Source organism: Rhinoraja longicauda, chromosome 21 (genome assembly GCF_053455715.1).
Source record: "Rhinoraja longicauda isolate Sanriku21f chromosome 21, sRhiLon1.1, whole genome shotgun sequence".
NCBI lineage: Eukaryota > Metazoa > Chordata > Chondrichthyes > Rajiformes > Arhynchobatidae > Rhinoraja > Rhinoraja longicauda.
This window is the reverse complement of record NC_135973.1, coordinates 27,731,427-27,752,319: the sequence shown is the minus strand read 5'-3', so window position 1 is coordinate 27,752,319 and position 20,893 is coordinate 27,731,427. Positions and strand designations below refer to the sequence as shown.

General features: G+C 41.9%; 1 protein-coding gene across 1 annotated transcript; it reads left to right on the top strand.

Annotated features, from left to right (window-relative positions):
• Positions 1-181: 181 nt before the first annotated feature.
• Positions 182-17,317, top strand: nubp2 (nucleotide binding protein 2 (MinD homolog, E. coli)). Its single transcript, XM_078418173.1, has 7 exons — positions 182-281; positions 3,641-3,753; positions 6,565-6,763; positions 10,230-10,384; positions 12,214-12,324; positions 13,174-13,243; positions 16,301-17,317. Exons 1-7 carry the CDS (start codon positions 182-184, stop codon positions 16,453-16,455), a joined length of 903 nt encoding a protein of 300 aa, XP_078274299.1. The 3' UTR covers positions 16,456-17,317.
• Positions 17,318-20,893: the final 3,576 nt, after the last annotated feature.

The following is a 20,893-nucleotide window of genomic DNA, read 5'->3' as shown; positions in this document are numbered from 1 at the left end:
ACGGCGGGTGTGTCAATCACTCACGGACCCTCCCCGGCGCCGACGGCCGTCCAGTTGGTTTTGACGCCGGCGCCGTGACGTAGCGGGCCCGCGCGCGCACGTGACATGGACAGACCCCCCCCAGTTGCGTTGAGGGTGAAGCGTGAACGTGTACGTCATCGCGTGATGACGTCCGCGCGTGATGACGTCCGCGGACTGTCTGGGCCGCGCACGCCGTGACGTAGGAGTCCGACGTTCCCGTCGTCGTGCGGAGCGAGCGGGCGACATGGAGATGGCGGAAGGTAAAGAGAAACCGCTTCCCTTCGGCCCGGCGTCGTGAGGGGAAGGGGGAGGAGATCAAGGTCCAGGGTCAGGGGGAGAGACGTGTAGGAAGGGACTGCAGATGCTGGTTTACACCGAAGATAGACACAAAATGGTGGAGTAACTCAGCGGGACAGGCAACGAAACTTTACCTTCTCTCCAGAGTCGCTGCCTGACCCGCAGAGTTACTCCAGCACTCGGTGTCTATCTGCAGAGGAGAGACTGCAGGTCACTGGCAGGGACAAAAGGAGACGTATTGCGTTTCATCATAGTTGTCTACAGGCTAAGAGGGGGATAGTGGTTGGGGGTGGAACTACATTTGGGCATCTTGGTCATCATGGATGAGTTGGGCCGAAGGGCCTGTTTCCCTACTGCGTGCCCCCTTGCAGGCTTTTTGCTCTGCAATCTTGGTTATGTCAGGGGTTATATGAGGCGAAGGCAGGAGAATGGAGTTGTGAAGGAAAGATAGATCAGCCATGATTGAATGGCGGAGTAGTCTCGAGGGGCCGAATGGCCTAATTCTGCTCCTATAACATGAATTTATGAGGAGGTGGATGAAGACCCATGTGCACACATACACATGACGTGATGGTCATATTTATTTGCGTGATTATACTTGTTGCACGGTGTTATATGTGAATGTGAATATGTGAATATACAGGTAGTCAAAATGGGAACTCAATCTTTTTGACCAATTTTACATTGGTTGATGTAAAACAAATCTCACATTGATAATCTAAAAATAGTGAGATCTATAAGATTAGTAGTTCAGGTTAAGCAAGGGCAGTGGATGAATAGGGAAAGTGTAGAAAAGAGGAAATTTAGCTGGAGGGACCTTTGGTGCATGGAGGAGGGTCATGTAAGTTTCCTTATAGGGGCTGTTTATGATATGCTACCATCACCACAGAACCTCAAACTGGGTCGGTGGACACCCGACATGTCCCTGTGTTCAGAGGTGGCAACATTGAGGCATATTTTGTCATGATGTAAGACTAGTCTTTCTCGGGGTCGGTATACGTGGCGGCATAACCAGGTCTTGAAGTGTATGGCTGCAGCAATTGAGAGGAGAAGAGCACAAGTGAATTCTGTAGTCATCAGGACTGAGAGTGTAGCTATTCATTTTGTCTGTGCGGAAGACAAAGGTGGAGGAGGTTAGGCCAGCCAAGGGGAGCCAATGATTGGGAGATGCAGGTAGAATTGGGAGGAAAGCTTGTTGTTCCACAGACAGGAAATAATTGGTAATCCGTTAGTCAGCGGATAGTGTATTTTATAGAATTGACGGTGCCTTGGGAGAACTTAGTGGATGTGGCTTATGAAAGGAAAAAGCTGGGATATGTAGATTTGGCAGCAGAAGTTGAGCAGCAGGATGGACAGCAAGAGTATGTCCTGTAGAGGTGGGTTGTAGAGGTTTCATAGCGTGATCGACCATATCGCTGTTTGGACAGCTAGGCCTAGGAATTTGCGGACATAGTTCACGTTAGGCTGTAAAGGAGACGTCAGAGGCAGTAACAAAAAGCAGTAGGTAGATTTGGTGGAGAAGAAATAGTGTCATTTGGGGGCAGAAGGGAAATGTATAACTTGTGGTACGTGTGTTTCTTTGTAAGTGTCTTCTGTGTAAGTTTATTTTATTTAGTAGATACTGGTAGCATAGGTGGTGAGAGCAGGTATTGAGGGGGGTGATACTGGGGCGCCAGAACTAACCATTGAACCTTCCCGAAGTGTTGTGGGGCTAACTCAACAAAACACCAGTGAGTGGAGGTGCCCACTTGATAACCCTAATGATATACTTGCATCTACACTATCATTTTTTATGTGCTTAACATGTAGAGACCTTATTATTGCATAAGGAGTTAGTAATTGTCATTGTGTATAAGCAGTTTAAATACTACTTTGGCTTTTGTTTTTTTGGTTGAGCGCTTATAGCACAAATACTTTGTATTTTATTTGTAATCATAAGACTTCAGCACTAAAAACTGTACATGTTTGAAGAAGGGACTTGACCTGAAACATCACCCATTCCTTCTCTCCAGAGATGCTGCCTGTCCCGCTGAGTGACTCCAGCATTTTGTGTCTATCTTTGGTGTGTAACCAGCATCTACAGTTTATTTCCTACACAGACCTAGTAGCTATGTAATACAAGACAGTGTCACCCTTCACTATTTCTATGGATTACTGCTGAATGTAAAATTGTGTATGCATTGGACTAAGCAAAGTAAAATGCGATATGTACGCTGTAGTGTGGGAATTTCTGGCCAGTTAAGCGTGCAACATAAGCCCGTGCCCTGATAGTGGAACTGAGTGTACTTGAGGCCATAGTACAATATAGCTTGAACTTTGTCTCTCCCCCTCCCAAATACAATTCCAATTCCTTTTGTGCGGCCTCAAAATTAGTTGCATTTCTTTCAAGATTAGTTGCATTTCTTCTCCTGAACAATTGAAAGCTTAATTTAGAAAACTTGAAGGGTATCTCACTTTCTTTTTAACAAGAGATGCTGTTGTAGTGGCCTGGCGGAGGCCAGAGAAAAGGCAAGACGCCAGGCAGTGTTTAGTTAGATTCTTTTATTAGGCTGTGAGCTCCTGCCCACAGCGTAGTTCTCCTAGGGATAAGATACGCCTTCCCTTGGCCTGGCTTTTAACCCCTTTCGCCTGTCCGTCACGTAACGAGGGGGCTGACCCAAGGAGTGGCCTGATCCGCCACAGGACCCCCCCCAAGAACCGTCTAAGCTACACTGTTGTCCTATAAAATCACCATGAAAATTTAATTCAGTGCGATTTAGTTCAGATGTTGACATGGTCAGTGAGGGTACATCACTGAAGAAGGGTCTGTCCCGCTGAGTTACTCCAGCTTTTTGTGCCTATCTTTAGTTTAAACCAGCATCTGCAGTTCCTTCCTATACATTTCTGCTGCTTGACTGGCTGTTCTTCCAGTGTTTTTGTTTCAGATTCTAGCATCCATAGATTTAGTGTAGTTTAGAGATACAGCGCACAAAAAGGCCCTTCGGTCTACCAATTCCATGCCAACCAGCGATTCCCACTCATTAGCACTATCTTTAGTCCTGTTGAGGCTGGATTGCTCCAGAAGATCAATATCTTATGTACATGAGGTTCTACGCAACCTATTTGAATGAATATATTGGGATATAGATCTATGTAAGTTCTCACTGAGAAGAGGGAGATTCCTTAGTTAAAGTGTGGCACGGTGCACAATTCCAGAAATATGCTTGGGGTTAAATGTTCGTAAGACGCTGCAATTATTGCAGACAGTTTGTCCTACAAACTGGACTGTCTTGATCTGTTCAGGTTTCTGCACTCTTCAAGGACTTTACTTTTTTTTGCAAAGATAATCTGGCATCTGTTGATCATATTCTGCTGGTTCTATCGGGCAAAGGAGGAGTAGGAAAAAGCACCATCACAACAGAATTAGCCCTGGCATTGAGGAATGCAGGGAAGAAGGTAAGGAGGAAAAACAACATGTTCATTTGTTTGTGTTCTCCCCCGCTTCCCCCCTCCCCCCCTTTCTCCTTCCTCCCCCTCTTCTGTCTCCCCCTTCTCCATATCTCATCCCTCACCCATTCTATCTTGATCTTAAAATGTAATGTATTTTTGCTTCATAGTTCTGACAAAGAATGCAGTTACTTTAATTTTCTTACATTTAAAGAATGCTTGTCGATGCCTTTTAAGATTTACAATGTAGAGCGTTTTTATAGAGCTATGAACTCATAATACCACAAGTCTTAAGTTGACAGACTCCTTCACCCCAAGTGCGTGAAGGAGAGATATCGGAGGTCCTTCCTTCCCGCTGCTGTGAGACTGCACAACCAGCGCTATTCCCAGCAGACCAGTCAACAGTAACAGTAAAGGAATAACACAGTAAATGATGACAATAGACAATAGACAATAGGTGCAGGAGTAGGCCATTCAGCCCTTCGAGCCAGCACCGCCATTCAATGCGATCATGGCTGATCACTATCAATCAGTACCCCGTTCCTGCCTTCTCCCCATACCCCCTCACTCCGCTATCCTTAAGAGCTCTATCCAGCTCTCTCTTGAAAGCATCCAACGAACTGGCCTCCACTGCCTTCTGAGGCAGAGAATTCCACACCTTCACCACCCTCTGACTGAAAAAGTTCTTCCTCATCTCCGTTCTAAATGGCCTACCCCTTATTCTCAAACTGTGGCCCCTTGTTCTGGACTCCCCCAACATTGGGAACATGTTATCTGCCTCTAATGTGTCCAATCCCCTAATTATCTTATATGTTTCAATAAGATCCCCCCTCATCCTTCTAAATTCCAGTGTGACAGTTTATCCTTATCTTTATTTTTATTTATAATAATTGTCTCTTGCTGTCCACTTTGCTGAGATAACACTGCAAATTTCCCCAGTGTGGGACAAATAAAGGAATATATTATTATTATTATTATTATCAGTTGTTTAAGTGCCGGCAAAAGGTAACTTTCAAAAATCTCTTTACTGGATCGCACACATTCCAAAGTTTTTTTTTTTAGGAGAAATAGTTCCTATTGGCAGATGGTTCTAGAACAGGTTTAAAATTTAGAGCAAAAGATAACAAGGGAGAATATGAGGGGAAAAAAGGGGGAGGGGAGAAAGGGGTGGGGGTGGGGGTGGGGGTGGGAGTGTGAGAAGAACACAAAGTCTTATAATTGATGGAAACAGAATGGAGGGAATAGGGTTGTTCTGCTAAGATTCAGTGTCGACTCGATAGGCTGAATGGCCTATGCCATGAAAGTTCTATTTTGCTCAGCTTTTGAATATATTCAATCAAATATAAATAGTTGAATGCTAAGGGAATTAGAGGATATTGGGCTATCTGGGAAGGTGAAGTTGAGGTAGAAGGCTAATCCGTACCTAAGACAGACACAAAGTGCTGGAGTAACTCAGCGGGCCAGGTAGCATCTCTGGAGAAAAAGGATGGGTGACGTTTTGGGTCGGGATCCTTCTTCAGACCCAAATTACCCAGAGGTAATCTGTACCTTATTGAATGGTGGAATATGCTTAAATAATGTGAATAGTCCTCCCCTCCTCTTTTTATTCTTTATTCTATAGCCAGTTGGCAGGCTACTGGTTCTCAAAACTATCTTTGTGATGCTCCTGAGCAATCTGCCAGTGTATATGCAAGACTACTGCACATCTCATGACCAGTCTGATTGAAACAAGGACCACTTCCAACTTCGAACCATAGCTAAAATCAAACCTTTCCTCCAATTCGACGACACAGAAAAAATCATTCACGCTTTCATTTCCTCCCACCTAGACTACTGCAACTCCCTATACACTGGGATCAGCCAATCTTCCCTGTCCCGCCTGCAACTGGTCCAAAACGCCGCAGCGAGACTCCTGACGGGTACCCGTAAAAGGGACCACATCACCCCGATTCTGGCCTCTCTCCACTGGCTCCCTGTACGGTACAGAATCAACTTCAAGCTCCTCCTATTCACGTATAAAGCCCTAAATGGACATTCCCCCCCCTACATCAAAAATCTTCTAACCCCCCTCTCTAACTCCAGGTCCCTCAGGTCGGCCGACTTGGGGCTACTCACTATCCCGCGGTCTAGGCTTAAGCTCAGGGGTGACCGCGCTTTTGCGGTTGCAGCTCCTAGACTGTGGAACAGCATCCCTCTCCCCATCAGAACTGCCCCCTCCATCGACTCCTTTAAGTCCAGGCTCAAAACCTATTTCTACTCCCTAGCGTTTGAGGCTCATTGAGGAGGCGCTGTGAACTGTTTGCGTGCTACTGTATGTTTCATTTTTTTCCTTAGTACCTAATCAGATGTACAGCACTTTGGTCAACGTGGGTTGTTTTTAAATGTGCTATACAAATAAAATTGACTTGACTTGACTTGACTTGACACTGTTGGAGAACAGGGCATTTAAGGCTATTCTTTGTGCCAGGATTCCACTGTGTGACTGGATAGTTTTCTGACATGAAATACTTCCCAATGACTGAAGCCAAGTCATTAAAAAAAATGTTGGTAGATTAGATCTAATTATTTATATGTTTCCATTTTCAAATACTTGTAAAATTTGCTCTCTTTTCTTTCACTCTGTCGTCTGTGGTGGGAGGAGGGAGGCATAACCGCCATCTTTTTATTCTGAGCCAGATCTGAATCAGAAACAGTTTTTAACCGTGTTGTCTCAGAAATCTCGCATAAACTTACAACCTGAAATCTTTAGTTTAATTAATCTGTGCTTCCAAGTTCTCTCAGTTTCTCATTTAAATTTTGTTGATTGTTGTTTTATTGTAGGTTGGAATTCTAGACATTGATCTATGTGGTCCCAGCATACCGCGGATGCTGAATGTTCTCCATAGTGCCGTGCACCAATGTGATGCTGGATGGGTACCGGTTTACGTAGACACCGATAAAACGATATGCTTGATGTCAATAGGCTTTCTCTTGGAGAGTCCAGATGATGCTGTGATTTGGAGAGGGCCAAAGAAAACAGGTGATCTCGTGTTACTTTGCAACATAACAGAACAATCTTGGACAGATGCCCAGTAATCAATGATTACTTAGAAGTGATTTATGCCTGTTTGGAACTTTCCCTCAGCACGTTGAAACTGCCAGACCAGCCACACAGCTGGTAGAGCCACTGCCTCACAGCGCCAGAGACCCAACTTCAATCCTAACCTTGGGTGCTCTCTGTGTGGAGCTTGCATGTTTTTTCTGTGACCGTTTGGGTTTCCTCCAGGTGCTCCGGTTGCCCACACATCCCATTGCCCCTTGTGTGTAGGTGAGTGGTAGAAACTGGAGGGAATTGATGACAAACCTAGCAATTATAGACCTATTAGTTTGACGTCTGTGGTGGGAAAATTAATGGAAAAGATACTTAGGGACAATATATATAATTATTTGGATAATCAAGGCATGATTAGAAACAGTCAACATGGATTTGTGCCTGGAAGGTCATGTTTGACTAATCTTCTTGAATTTTTTGAAGAGGTTACCAGGGAAATTGATAACGGCAAGGCTGTGGATGTTGTCTATATGGACTTCAGTAAGGCATTTGACAAGGTTCCACATGGAAGGTTGATTAAGAAGGTTAAATCGTTGGGTATTAATAGTGAGGTTGCAAGATGGATTCAACAATGGCTGAATGGGAGATACCAGAGGGTAACGGTTGACAATTGTATGTCAGGTTGGAGGCCAGTGTCTAGTGGAGTGCCCCAAGGATCTGTGTTGGGTCCACTGTTGTTTGTCATTTACATTAATGATCTGGATGATGGTGTGGCAAATTGGATTAGTAAATATGCAGATGATACTAAGATAGGTGGTGTAGTTAGTAATGAAGTAGAGTTTCAAAGTCTACAGAGAGACTTGGGCCTTTTGGAAGGGTGGGCTGAAAGATGGCAGATGGAGTTTAATGCTGATAAGTGTGAGGTGCTGCATTTTGGTAGGACAAATCAAAATAGGACGTACAGGGTAAATGGTAGGGAATTGAGGAATGCAGTGGAACAGAGGGATCTGGGAATAACTGTGCATTGTTCCCTGAAGGTGGAATCTCATGTGGATAGGGTGGTGAAGAAGGCGTTTGGTATGCTTGCCTTTATAAATCAGAGCATCGAGTATAGAAGTTGGGATGTAATGTTGAAATTGTACAGGGCATTGGTGAGGCCGAACCTGGAGTATGGTGTGCAGTTCTGGTTGCCAAATTATAGGAAGGATGTCGACAAAATGGAGAGGGTACAGAGGAGATTTACTAGAATGTTGCCTGGGTTTCAGCACTTAGGCTACAGAGAGAGGTTGAACAGGTTGGGTCTTTATTCTTTGGAGCGTAGAAGGTTGAGGGGGGACTTGATAGAGGTTTTTAAAATTATGAGAGGGACGGACAGAGTTGACGTGGGTAGGCTTTTCCCTTTGAGAGTGGGGAAGATTCCAACAAGGGGACATAGCTTCAGAATTGAGGGACAAAGGTTTAGGGGTAACATGAGGGGGAACTTCTTTACTCAGAGGGTTGTGGCTGTATGGAATGGGCTTCCGGTGGAAGTGGTGGAGGCTGGCTCGATTTTATTATTTAAGAGTAAATTGGATAGGTATATGGATAGGAGGGGATTGGAGGGTTATGGTCTGAGTGCAGGTAGATGAGACTAGGTCAGGGAGAATGGTCGGCGTGGACTGGTAGGGCCGGACAGGCCTGTTTCCATGCTGTAGTTGTTATATGTTATATGTTATATGTTATAAAGTTGTATTAGATTAGTGTACGATTAGAGTAATGGGGTGATTGATGGTCAGCGTGGACTAGGTTGGCCAAATGGGCCTGTTTCCATGCTGTATATATCTATGACTATGACCTTTTTGATCAGTACCCCATTAATTTTGATGAGACATTAACCTTTGGTCATACCAGGCAGTAATATAGGACCACCACCGATTTTCCGGCAACTGGCGGTCTGGCCTCCGCTTTAATCCGGACAGATCCCCCCCCCAGAAGTCCCCCTGAAAATGTGGCTCTTAGACCGGATAAGGCAGCCCATCTCGACCTTATCGGGACTTTTGCGCCAAACGGCAGGTTGAATTTGCCCCCTTCAGTCAGGGCTCTGGAACCCTGGCCTCACCAGAGCCGGCAGATCTGTTCCATAGCTGCCTTTGTGGGCCTCTGCGGGTCCGGTAAAACAGATAATCCCGAAAGGCTCTGGAACCAAGGGTGCCAGAAAATCGGTGGTGGACCTGTGTCATGAAATGACTGGAATAGAATTCAATCGAGGATCTCAATGCTTGGAATGGTTGCTTCTTTGAAGCTCAAAGCTTCTCTTCAAACTGACATTTCCATTATTGGATGTTTAAATGAATGATCTGCAGTTGCACTTCAAATGAAGCACTTAAGAATATTTGGTCTGTAATAAAGGATTAATTCATAACTTTACTTTTCTGACCGAGAGCCAGCAATTCATAAATGCTTGCCAGCTCCAAGATTGTGTTCAAGAGCTAGTAATCCTTTATAGATCTTGTGTTCTGTACAGACATAAACACATTGGCCAAGTTTAATGAGTTGTAGCTCAGTAACGCAATACATCATGAATAGTTTGCTATTGTGATCTTGTTACAAAATCGCAACATGTTGAAATTTATTATGAGAAATGCAGAGAAATATTGAAATTCTGTAGACACGAGTGACTGCAGACGCTGAAGTCTGGAGCAAAACACAAACTGCTGGGGGAACTTTATTGATCTGATTGATACACCTCATGTGCCTCAGTGGTAGGGTGTGTAGTGTGTGATTTCCTCTCTCAGCTCCTGTGACCTACGTTCGATTCTGACCTCTGCTGCCAGCTGTGTAGAATTTGGACGATTTCTCTTTGACTTCAAGGATGTTGTTCAGGTGCTCTGGTTTTCTCCCACATCATGAAGGGCAACACAGTGGTGCAGTTGGTAGAACTGCTGCCTCACAGCACCATAGTCCCGGGTTCCATCCTGACCTTGTGTGCTGTCTGTGTGGAGTTTGCACGTTGTCCCAATGACCGTGCGAGTTTGCAGATTAGTTAAACTATGTAAATTGCCTCTGAAGTGTAGGGAATTGAGCAGAAAGTTGGATAAGATAGAACTATGTTGATCAATGTTCAGCCTGGACATGATGAGCCAAGGGGCCTGTTTCTATGCTATATCTTTAAACCGTAAAACTTTAAACAAAGATGTGAGAGTTGTTAATTGGCCACTGTAAATGGCTCCTCGAGTATGTGGGTGGCAGGAGAATGGGTGGTGTTAATGAGAAGGTTACAAGGAAATATTTGGAAATGGGATTACTTCGAAATAATTGGGAAATGGGATTACTCTTGAGAGCTGATGGGCGAATGGTCTCCTGTATTGTAAGGGAATGTGAAATGATTGGAAGATTAACGCTGGATAGCAGATAAGACGAATTGAGCTGCTTTGAATGTCCTCTGAATGTATAAATAACTGATTGTTCCATTTAGCTCTTATCAAGCAATTTATTTCGGATGTGGCATGGGGAGAACTTGACTATCTGATTGTAGACACTCCTCCTGGAACCTCTGATGAACATATCTCGGTGGTGGAAGCCCTTCGCCAGCATAAACCTGATGGAGCTATCTTGGTTACGACACCTCAGGTGAATTTATTAAGGGACTTAACCATTCTCTTTCATAAGCTGTTTTTCCCTCTTTGAGCTAGATTAGGATCAGGTTAGTCAGGCTCAAACCCGACTCTTTATTCTGGGATTTTCCCCATGTTTTTCTCTGGCGCTGTAAGGCAGCAACTCTACCACTGCCGCCCCAGATAAACCAAAAAGCCTGCATTTTAGTCCCAATTTATTTTTCCACTGTAGTGCGAATAACATGGAAATATAGCATTTTCTAGTTTGAAGCTAAATGCTTGGTTCAGAAATATCCTCATTTCTTCTTTATTCTGGGGTTTTCCCATAGTTTTTTCTCTAATTCGTGCAATTAAGCCTGTATTGTATACTTAAGTAACATAATACATGTGGAGTTTCATCTTTATCAGTGATTATGACATTGAGGAATTTGGGGCTTTTCTGGGTATCACTGTAAACGGGCGTATTTGTTAAATGGGATTCACCGGGCACTTAGCACATCCTTGGTTCCAGATTTTGCTGAAACTGCCCTCTAGTGTCACCAATGATTATTGTAACAATTCCACAAAGCTGGCACTGTTTAAAAAAAAAGGCACCATGTGCTGGAGTAGCACAGCACGTCAGGCAGCATCACTGGAGAACATGGATTGGTGACTCGAAATGTCACCTATCCATATTTTATCCTATTTAAAACTAAAGTATTGGATTTACTACCTTTCATTTGATAAAATCAGTTCCACTCATGTCTGATCTTGCAATTCAACCTATTCAGAGCAAGCATTCAATTTCTGTTTTTCATTTCTTTCCAGTAACTGTTTTTGTACAAAGTGAAGTTATTTTACCCAGTATTGAAAGGTTCATTCCCTTCAATTTACCCATCGTCAGAGAGCGAGGGGGGCTGGCAGGGGTGGGGCCACCGAGAACGATAGGAGACACGATGGGGGGATGCAGTGAATGATGGAGGACCTAACGGGGGTGGGGGGGGGGGGGGTGGTAGGATTGTCACATGCGGCGTATGGTAGCAGATAGTTCTCAGCGGCAAACTTTTGTAACTTTGTCAGTGCCAAAACATGGCGACGCGTGTGCTGTCTAGGTGAGGTCCACTACATGATTTTACCGGGTTGTACGCAAAACAAAGCATTTCACTGTACCCTAGGTACATGTGACAGTAAAGTATCATTGATGTGGAATATCATTTCTATCTCCTCCATTAAGAGTTGTGACATTTGACATTGAGACCAAGTCTCCCAATTCAACTTTGCTTCTATTCCTAATTTTTATGAATTCAAAATTGGTGCTGCTAAAATGACCCCAGAAATGAATCTACCTTTTTCTGCCCCTTCAAACTAATGCACATTTTTTATTCCATGCTTCTGTGCCCCTTTGTTGTTATCATTTTAGTACATATCTCATAGTTTGCTAATTCTAACCTAACATGTACTCCTCAGGCATTATTTCTCAGCTTTAAATATGCTGCATTAGACTCTCCGTGACACATACTTTTGCACCATAGTTTCATTCCGTAGTTTGTTTCTTCACTGACTCCTAAAGCAATGAAATCTCTGTCACCTCCTACTAAAAACTGGAGACTTCCAATTGGAAAGATTGGTGCCAACTAATCAGGACCTGTTTTTTTAAAAACTTCTAGCTCATTTGGTGAGGAAAAAAACATTCCGTTCATCCTGCATTGTGATTCAATAACCAGCGATAAATCTGTATTTATCACGTGGACCATTCATATCTGATCCTTGATGATGAATATTGACCAAAAAGATTGTTTTATTTTATGTGAAAAACTTTATGTTACCATCTTCAGCAGTTTCTAAGTGTTTCTGTTTCATTTACAGGGAGTGTCCATAGGAGATGTAAGAAGGGAACTGACATTCTGCAAGAAAACTGGGTTACCTGTCATAGGAATAATTGAAAACATGAGTGGCTTTGTCTGCCCAAACTGTTCTGTGAGTATGAGCTCAGATTGGAACTGTGGGTTTATTATACCATATTGATCAAGTTTTGTGATCTTGTATGTTGAATAATGGTAATGACCTGAAGCAGCAAGGAACAAACAAAGCTGACCACAAGGAGTTGACAAATTCTGCATTGTGGATTTCTCTCTGCTAATATTCTTAACTGCCAGTCTTTGCTTTAACAGAATCTTTGGTATCCTGCAGCAGTGCTGCCATCAAGCTGGTTGAACAACCATTTTGTCATGTTACAGTAATTTTCTTAGACTGAAAGAAAGCAAAATTTTCTTTTACTACTGTAATATTTTAAACATTTTACAGAATGCAAAATAAAGACCAAAACAAAAAGGGTTCAAGTGGTAGCTGAAATATCACATACTATTTGAAAAAAAAAACATTAAAAAATTTGTTACCTTCTAATATGTTCATGAAGGAACTCCAACCCATAAACATTATGTTTTAGGACCAAAGTTTGTCTGTCACACACTAATAATGGCCTTGAACAACTTTTTAAAAATTGGTTAAAGCTCGTGCAATAAATGGTTACAGTTTGAAGATGCCTTCCATCAAGAGTAGTTTGTTTAAGCCAGAAAGCCTCTTCCTTTCAATTGTTTATCCTTAACTGCTTTAGGGATGAAGGAATACAATGACTGCCTGGGAAGAATGTTGAGTTAATGACACCATTTTGTGGTTAGGTTATGAAACGTGTAGAAATCCCCAATATTCTCTACATCACGATGCAGAGGTGGCATATGTCGATAGTTTTATTGCTCTTTCATGGCTTGTAAAGGGACATTGTTTAGCTGCTTCAGATTCTTGACTGAATAACTGATTCTTTTTCAGGAATGCACTAATGTATTTTCCAAAGGAGGTGGAGAAGCACTTGCTGAGCAGTCTGGGGTCCCCTTTCTAGGTGAGCCTCCAAACGTGAATTTAGTATCTAATCTTTCGTCTATTAATCTCCTCCAATTATCTTGATAATATGTATGTTAAAATATATTTCTTTGCAAATAAGATCCATTTTAGAATTTTGCAATTAAATCATGTCAGAAGTTCTATTGATTTAAGGAATAACATTGAGAGAGATACATTTTGTAATTGATAAGATTTTCTGTCTTTTTTTCTTATTTCATTTGGCCCATCTCTGCTCTCTCTCAGAGCAACCCGGTCAGTCCTATTCCCATGCTTATTTCCCCTGTAACCTATTCTCTTCTGCATACTCAGCAACTGAACCCCTGCCCTCCCAAACATGGTCACAGGGAGAATCCAAGGTCAAGATTGAACCAAAGGTAGACAACAAAATGCTGGAGTAATTCAGCGGTGACAGGCAACATCTCTGGAGAGAAGGAATGGGTGGGTGACATTTCAGGTTGAGACCCTTCTTCAGACTGAAGAAGGGTCTCTCACGAAACGTCACTTATTCCTTCTCTCCAGAGATGCTGCCTGACCCGCTGAGTTACTCCAGCATTTTGTGTCTACCTTCGATTTAAACCAGCATCTGCAGTTCTTTCCTACACATTGCTGGAGTTCTGTGACTTGAGATCCATGTGCCATACCTGTTTAATAGTTATAGGGTCATAAAGTCAAACTGCAGGAAAACATGGCCATTTGGCCAAACTTGTTCCATTTAAACATGTCCCATTTGCTCACATTTGACCCATTAGAATAAAATGACATACCTTTAGAAAGGAGATGAGGATTTTCTTTATCCAAAGGGTGGTGAATCTGTGGATTTCATTGCCACTAATGGCTATGGAGGCCTAGTCATTGGGTATTTTAAAAGTGGAGATTGGCAAGTTCTTGATTAGTAAGGTTGTCAAAGGTTACGGGAAGAAGACAGGAGAATGGAGTTGAGAGGGAAAGATAGATCAGCCACGATGGAATGGTGGAATAGACTCGATGGGCCAAATGGCCTAATTCTGCACCTATGATTAATGAATTTATGAACATATTTTTTTAAACCTTTTCTATCCATGTACCTGTCCAAATGACTTTTAAAGTTGTTATTGTACTTGCCTCAAACACTATCTTTGGTAGCTTTTTCCCACCACCCTCTGCATGAGAAAGTTTCTTCTGGAGGTCTCACCTTAAACCTCTGCTCTCATGTTCTGGACACCCCTACCCTGGGGAAAGAATGTGGTTGTTCACTTTATCTGTGCCTTTCATGGTTTCGTACACCCCTTTCGTCATCCCTCAGCCTCCTTCGGTCCAGTGAAAAAAGTCCAAGCCCATCCAGCCCCTCCTTATAACTCAAGCCCTGGAGACCTGGTGACATCCCGATTCATTTTTAATGCTCAATGACATCCTTCCTGCAGCAGGGTGGCAAAACTGCATAATACTCCAAACCTAGGTGTGTTCTACAACTGTAACATGATGTTCCAACTCCTGTACTCAATAGCTTAACCAATGAAGGCAAGTGTGCCAAACACCATCTTCCCTACCCTGTCTATCTATACCATTACTTCCTGGGAACTGTGTGTCTATACCTCTAGGACTCTCTGCCTTGCCACCCTCTCCAGGATCCTACGATTTACTGTTTAAATTCTGCCCTTGTTTGACTTAACATTCGGACAGGTACATGGATAGGAAAGGGTTATGAGGGATATGAGGCAAATGCAGGCAGGTGGGGACTAGTGCCGATGGGGCTCCTTGGTCGGCATGGCAAGCTGGGCCGAAGGAGCCTGTTTCCGTGCTGTATGACTCTAAGACTAATCCCTTGCAATGATCTGTTTCACTGCAAGGATCACTCTTATGCTCTAAATTTCCAGATCTAAGTTGCACCATGAGCTCCAATCACGTAAATGGGAGTACAGAACAGAATGTTATCTAATTATTAGAACATAGAACAGTACAGCTCGAGAACAGGCCCTTCGGCCCACTATGTTTATGTATTATGTATGATGCCAAGGCCAACTATTATCTGCCCGCACATAATCCATATCCGTCTGTTTCCTGCATATCCATATGCCTATTCAAAAGTCTCTTGAACCACTATCACATCTGCCTCAATCACCACCCCAAGCAGCACGTTACAGGCACACACCATGGTCGGTGTGTTTAAAAACAAATTGTACTGCCTTTAAATTTATCACCATGAAGCTATTCGTATTTGAATTTTCTGTCCGAGGTAAAAGGTTCTGACTGCCTCCATAATTTTATATACTTTTATCAGGTCTCCCTGCAATCTCCAGCGTTCCAGAGATAGCAATCCAATGTTCTGTCAGGACTCGGCGGGTCAGACTGCATCTTGCAGTCTCGTGTGTTTCTGTTGCTTTTCCTTTTTCACTCCAGCAACCATTTAGTAGTTTCAGCCAGAATAGGACTGAGACCGCAGAGATGAGAGAAATTGCAGGGAAATGCAAAGCATTTAATGGAAATCGACATAACAAAAAATCTAGGGACATAATCACATGAAGACAGAGTGAGTTCAGATTTGTGCGGGCAGCTCTCTGGATGATCATTGATTCTCATTAGCCTGTTTATTAAATATGAACATTCCACTTATGTATTTCTTATGAAATTTTTTTTTTCTTCTCTTTTGATAAATTGCTAAATGATGCGGTTCTTCAGAGTTTTCATTTTGACAAAGTGAAAAGAAAAGCTGGGCAGTTTTGCAATGCTACTGTTTGATATTTATATGAATTAATGTGTATATATTTTTACTAAAAATAGATAATTTTTTCTTTAACCGTAAGATTATAATTGGATATGAACACCTGTGTGCTTGGATACATTTTTTTTCTTTGCCATGTTTCTTTAGAAAGGGAAATTTCTCACAACCCATATTCAAACCTATTAATTTTCCATTTAATTTTGAAGTCGGAGAGTCTATGCCCGCTCCTCATTTGCAGCTATGCTCATGGTCACTAGCAATGTCTGTATGTGTTGCTTTATAGAAGAAATTGATTTTGATTTAATGTAGGTGATACTTATTCTTAAAATATCAACATATATATTTTCTTCTTCTCAGGGTGTGTTCCTCTCGATCCACAACTGACACATAGTCTGGAAGATGGTAGAGATTTTATCCAAGCCTTTCCAAAGAGTGCAGCCTTTGATGCCATTAATAAAATAATGGCGAAGATTTTAAACAATGAAAATGAATTTTCTGCACACAACACATGAATGGATACTCAAGGAACTGTAGATGCTGGTTTACTAAAAAAAAAAGACACAAAGTGCTGGAGTAACCCAGCAGATTAGGCAGCATCTCTGGAGATCATGAATAGGCGGCGTTTTGGGTCAGTGGAATCTGAAGAAGGGTCCCAATCTGAAACGTCACCCATCCATGTTCTCCATATATACCGCCTGACCCGCTGAGTTACTCCAGCACTTTGTGTCTTTATATAAACCTAGAAACAGGAATCTGTCATTTAAGCTTTCGAGCATGTTCCACAGTTCAGTGAAACTATTGCTGACTTGAGAGCTAACTTCTTTACCCAAAATCTCGTGATAATAATGTGGTGTATCAAAATCTGTCACTCTGCATTTAAAATTAATAATTGACTCGGCAACAGTTGGCATTTGTGGAGGAGGATTTTGTACCTCCATAATATTTGGAGTGGAGAACTATATCTTAACACTCGAAAGAACTGCCTTAATTTTCTACTATATCCCTGACTCTTAAGTCACCAGAAATAGTTTTTGTCTGTCAATTCCCCTATAATATCTAGAAAACCTCAATCATCTTTTCTCATCATTCTTAACTTCCAGGGAATACAATCATTCCTCACTTACTAGCAATAAATAGCAAATATTGTTCTTTGTAAAATTTGTATTGGCCAACACGAATGGAAGATTGGAGAGCAGAAGCATTTGGATTCCCTGGGATGTAACATTCCTGGGATGTAGTAATATGATGATGAATATTTATTCCAGAAATGGAAATATGTTTTATAAATACTGGAACAAAAATATCTTTGTAATGCTCACTGAAAATGTATAATAAAAAATAAATGCTGTGCACCCAGTTAATTTTATGAATGCGCTTGAAAATCTGTAACTTGAGCTTTGTGGTAAAGACTCCAAGACATTCTGTTCTAGGTGCTAACGTAAGTGCACTAGGCTTAGCTGTGCTGCCCTAAGAAAGGCTAAATCTGGGAGTTATCTGCTTGAACAGAATTGGCCTGATATTTTTACCACCCAGTGTATCGTGTAGAACGGTGATTCAACTAGCAATTTGAACTCTTTCAAAATTGCATTTTTAAATCGATAATAACATCAGGCATTAAAGTTATATGGCAATTGATTTCTAATTACAGGCACTCTCTGACTTATGTAATAGGTGACTTAACGTAAACTCTCACTTACATAAGCAATTCTTTAAGCCCACTGCTTTATTTCCAAGTTGCGCGTCTTGATGGTCTTGGTAGCAGCACGCTACTGCACATGCGGCTGTTTCCGCATGCCAGTCTTGTGGATGCTCGTATGTAGTCTGCATTGGAGCTTTTCCAGTGGTCTCTGTGTCGGAGCTGCCCCCCCCATGATCTCCAAGTCGGAGCTCCCCCCCATGGTCTGTGGTCTCCACGTCGGAGCTCCCCCCCGTGGTCTGTGGTCTCCACGTCGGAGCTCCCACTGTGGTCTCACTGGGACTGTACAGTACGAATAGTAAATTTAAGCGTGCGCTGTACCACTCCCATTCCTACTTACGTAACATCTGACTTGCGCAAGGGTCCGTGAGACGTAGGTCGAGGAGCATCTGTAATAGGCTTTCAAGTTAGATTTAATATCACTTTCTATATTCAAAGTTTTCCTTGACTGAAGCATATGTAAAAATAGCATGTAACCTGGTAGACTACCTTGCACATATCTCTTATATAAAAAATGTCACGCATAGCCTAGTTATTTACTGTGGTGAGGCTTTTTGTGACAGTAGAATCTAGTTTATATGCTATAATTGGGGAAACTAAAATTCAGTGTTTCTGAAGCGAAGGTTTTTAAATAGACAAGAAAGCATCACGAACAATGAAAATGTATTGATGTGTGCAGTATCATCAGTATCATATGTGCATTACTGAAGTAACATAAATAGGTAAAGGCGTTTTGGCTGCATTTCAGTTGAGATGTGTTGACTATGCTTATTGCTTATGGTCAGATTCGGGCTAATAGTGGTAGGAAATGCTCTTGCAGGTGATAATAATTTTCATTTACTGGTGACGTGAGTCCATCCTTAATTCCCTTGACTTGAATGATTTGATATCCTTTATAAAGGGTAACTATGAGTCGACAACATAGATGAACAGGTTTGGAGTCATGCATCAGGCAAATCAGATAAGAACCAGGAGACGACATTCCGTAAAGGTTGTTAATGAACAAAATGGATTGTAATGACAATCTGGTAATTTGGTGGGCATACAAGCTTTCATATTCAATCCTCAATCAGTCTGAAGAAGGGTCTTGACCCAAAACGTCACCCATTCCTTCTCCAGAAATGCTGCCTGTCCCGTTGGAGTTACGCCAGCATTTGGTGTCTATCTTTGGTTTAAACCAGCATCTGCAGTTCCTTCCTGCACACCTCAATCAGTTCAGTTTAGTTTATTACGTGTACCAAGGTACAATGAAAAGCTTTTGTTGCGTGCTAACCAGTCAGCAGAAAGACAATATATGATTACAATCGAGCCATTTACAGTGCATTGGAGAAGCAAAAAGAAAGAATGAAAATTGAGCAATAAAAGAGATATCTCGAATTAAACAGGAAATGATGGAAATGCTCAGCAGATTGGGGAGCTTCTATAGAAGGACTGGAGGTGACATAACAAATGAACAATTTTTCATTGAGGCCAAGTATTAAGCTGCGAGGGGAAAAAGGAAATTCTGCAATTAGGTGGAAGGCAAGATTTTTTTCTTTGAATTCCAATGTAAATTTCCATTGAAGCTAGATTGCAACCAAAAAAATAAAAACGATATGTATTATTAGTTTTCTGCAGAATATGGGTCTTGAATAGGTTAAATTACCCCTTATTATATCCCTTCCTTGAACCCTGGATGATCTTGCAGTGGTTTATTCCCTCTGCCTCCCCTTCCACCTTCCCCATTCCTTCATCCAACTTCACAATTTGCAACTTTTCTATCCTTGAGCTTCACAATTCGCAACTCTTTATTCCTTTTGGTTCACACCTGTTTTTTTCCATCTCTGGCCTTTCTTCAAGAATCTGCCTATCAACCCACCCCCTTCCCCTCGCCTGTGTTCTCCTATTACTGACCCTCCTCTCTTCCAACTTTATTTACTGAGCCCTCTGCAATCTGTCAGAGAAAGCGTCTCGACCCGAAAACGCCATCTATCTGTTCTCCAGAGATGTTGTCTGACCCACTGAGTTACTCTGGCACTTTGTGTCTTTCTTTGGTAAGCCAGCATGTGCTGTTCCTTATTATTAACTTATCCCTTGATTTGTTTTGTTGCAGTGAATTAATGTTAAAGATCCATGGATGTATTGGTGTCTTTTTCAATATGTTCAAACATTACTCCATAATCTGATTTCTGAGACCTCTCTGTTAAGGGTGTGATTGCAAATGATCTGGAACTTCCAAAAGATGACAAATGGAAAAATTAGGCAAAAAAGATAAGTGGTTGGGGGAATTTAGATTTTAATTAAATTCTGAGCTTTATTCGGTTTCAAAATTGAAGCAAAGACCGATGCAATCAGCACGAACCTTTGTCAAAAAGCAAAGATCTAATACATATTTTTAACACATACACATGAAAGATAACAATTCTGTTAAAATTTTTCACAAAACCCCACTTAATAAATAATTTAGCTATCTAAATTTGTGATGCGGCTGAAATTTGCTTTTAGATTTAGTGGAAGTACAGGCTTAAAACTGTTCTGAGCTTTTAAAAACTAAATAATACGTAATTTCCTTTGTGTGTGTCACTAAGAGGTGTGCTTAGTTTTGGAGTAACTTAAGTATCACCGGTGATTCTGACGTTCTGATTTACACCTTCATCGGAATGTCGTAGATTACTTCCAAGGATGGATCTTTTCTTTCTTTGCTCAATACTTCTCTTTTAGTCACCTCCCATCCTACCACTGACCAACTCTTTTGACTGTTATTCACAAAATGCTGGAGTAACTCAGCAGGTCAGGCAGCATCTCAGGAGAGAAGGATTGGGTGACGTTTCGGGTCGAGACCCTTCTTCAGATTTTCTTACACTACCTGTTGTTTAAATACCTTCGATTAATACCTTCGATTTGTCCCAGCATCTGCAGTTATTTTCTTACACAACTCTTTTGACTTTCTCGGCATCTTAAAATTCATTTAGTTAACTTTTTCCAGTGTTAATAAAAGGCAAAATCCTGCAGTGTTGCCTCCATGATTCTAGAAAAATGTTCCCTGACCTGCATAGTACATCCAACACTTCCTCTTATTATTTAAGGTTTCCAGTATTTCACAGTATTTTGATCTAGTAACGCATTTTGATGCATAATTAGAACAATTTAGCAATTTTTCTGAGAACTTAGAACAACTCCAAAGACGTACAGGTTTGTAGGTTAATTGACTGGGTAAATGTAAAAATTGTCCCTAGTGTGTGTAGGATAGTGTTAATGTGCGGGGATCGCTGGGC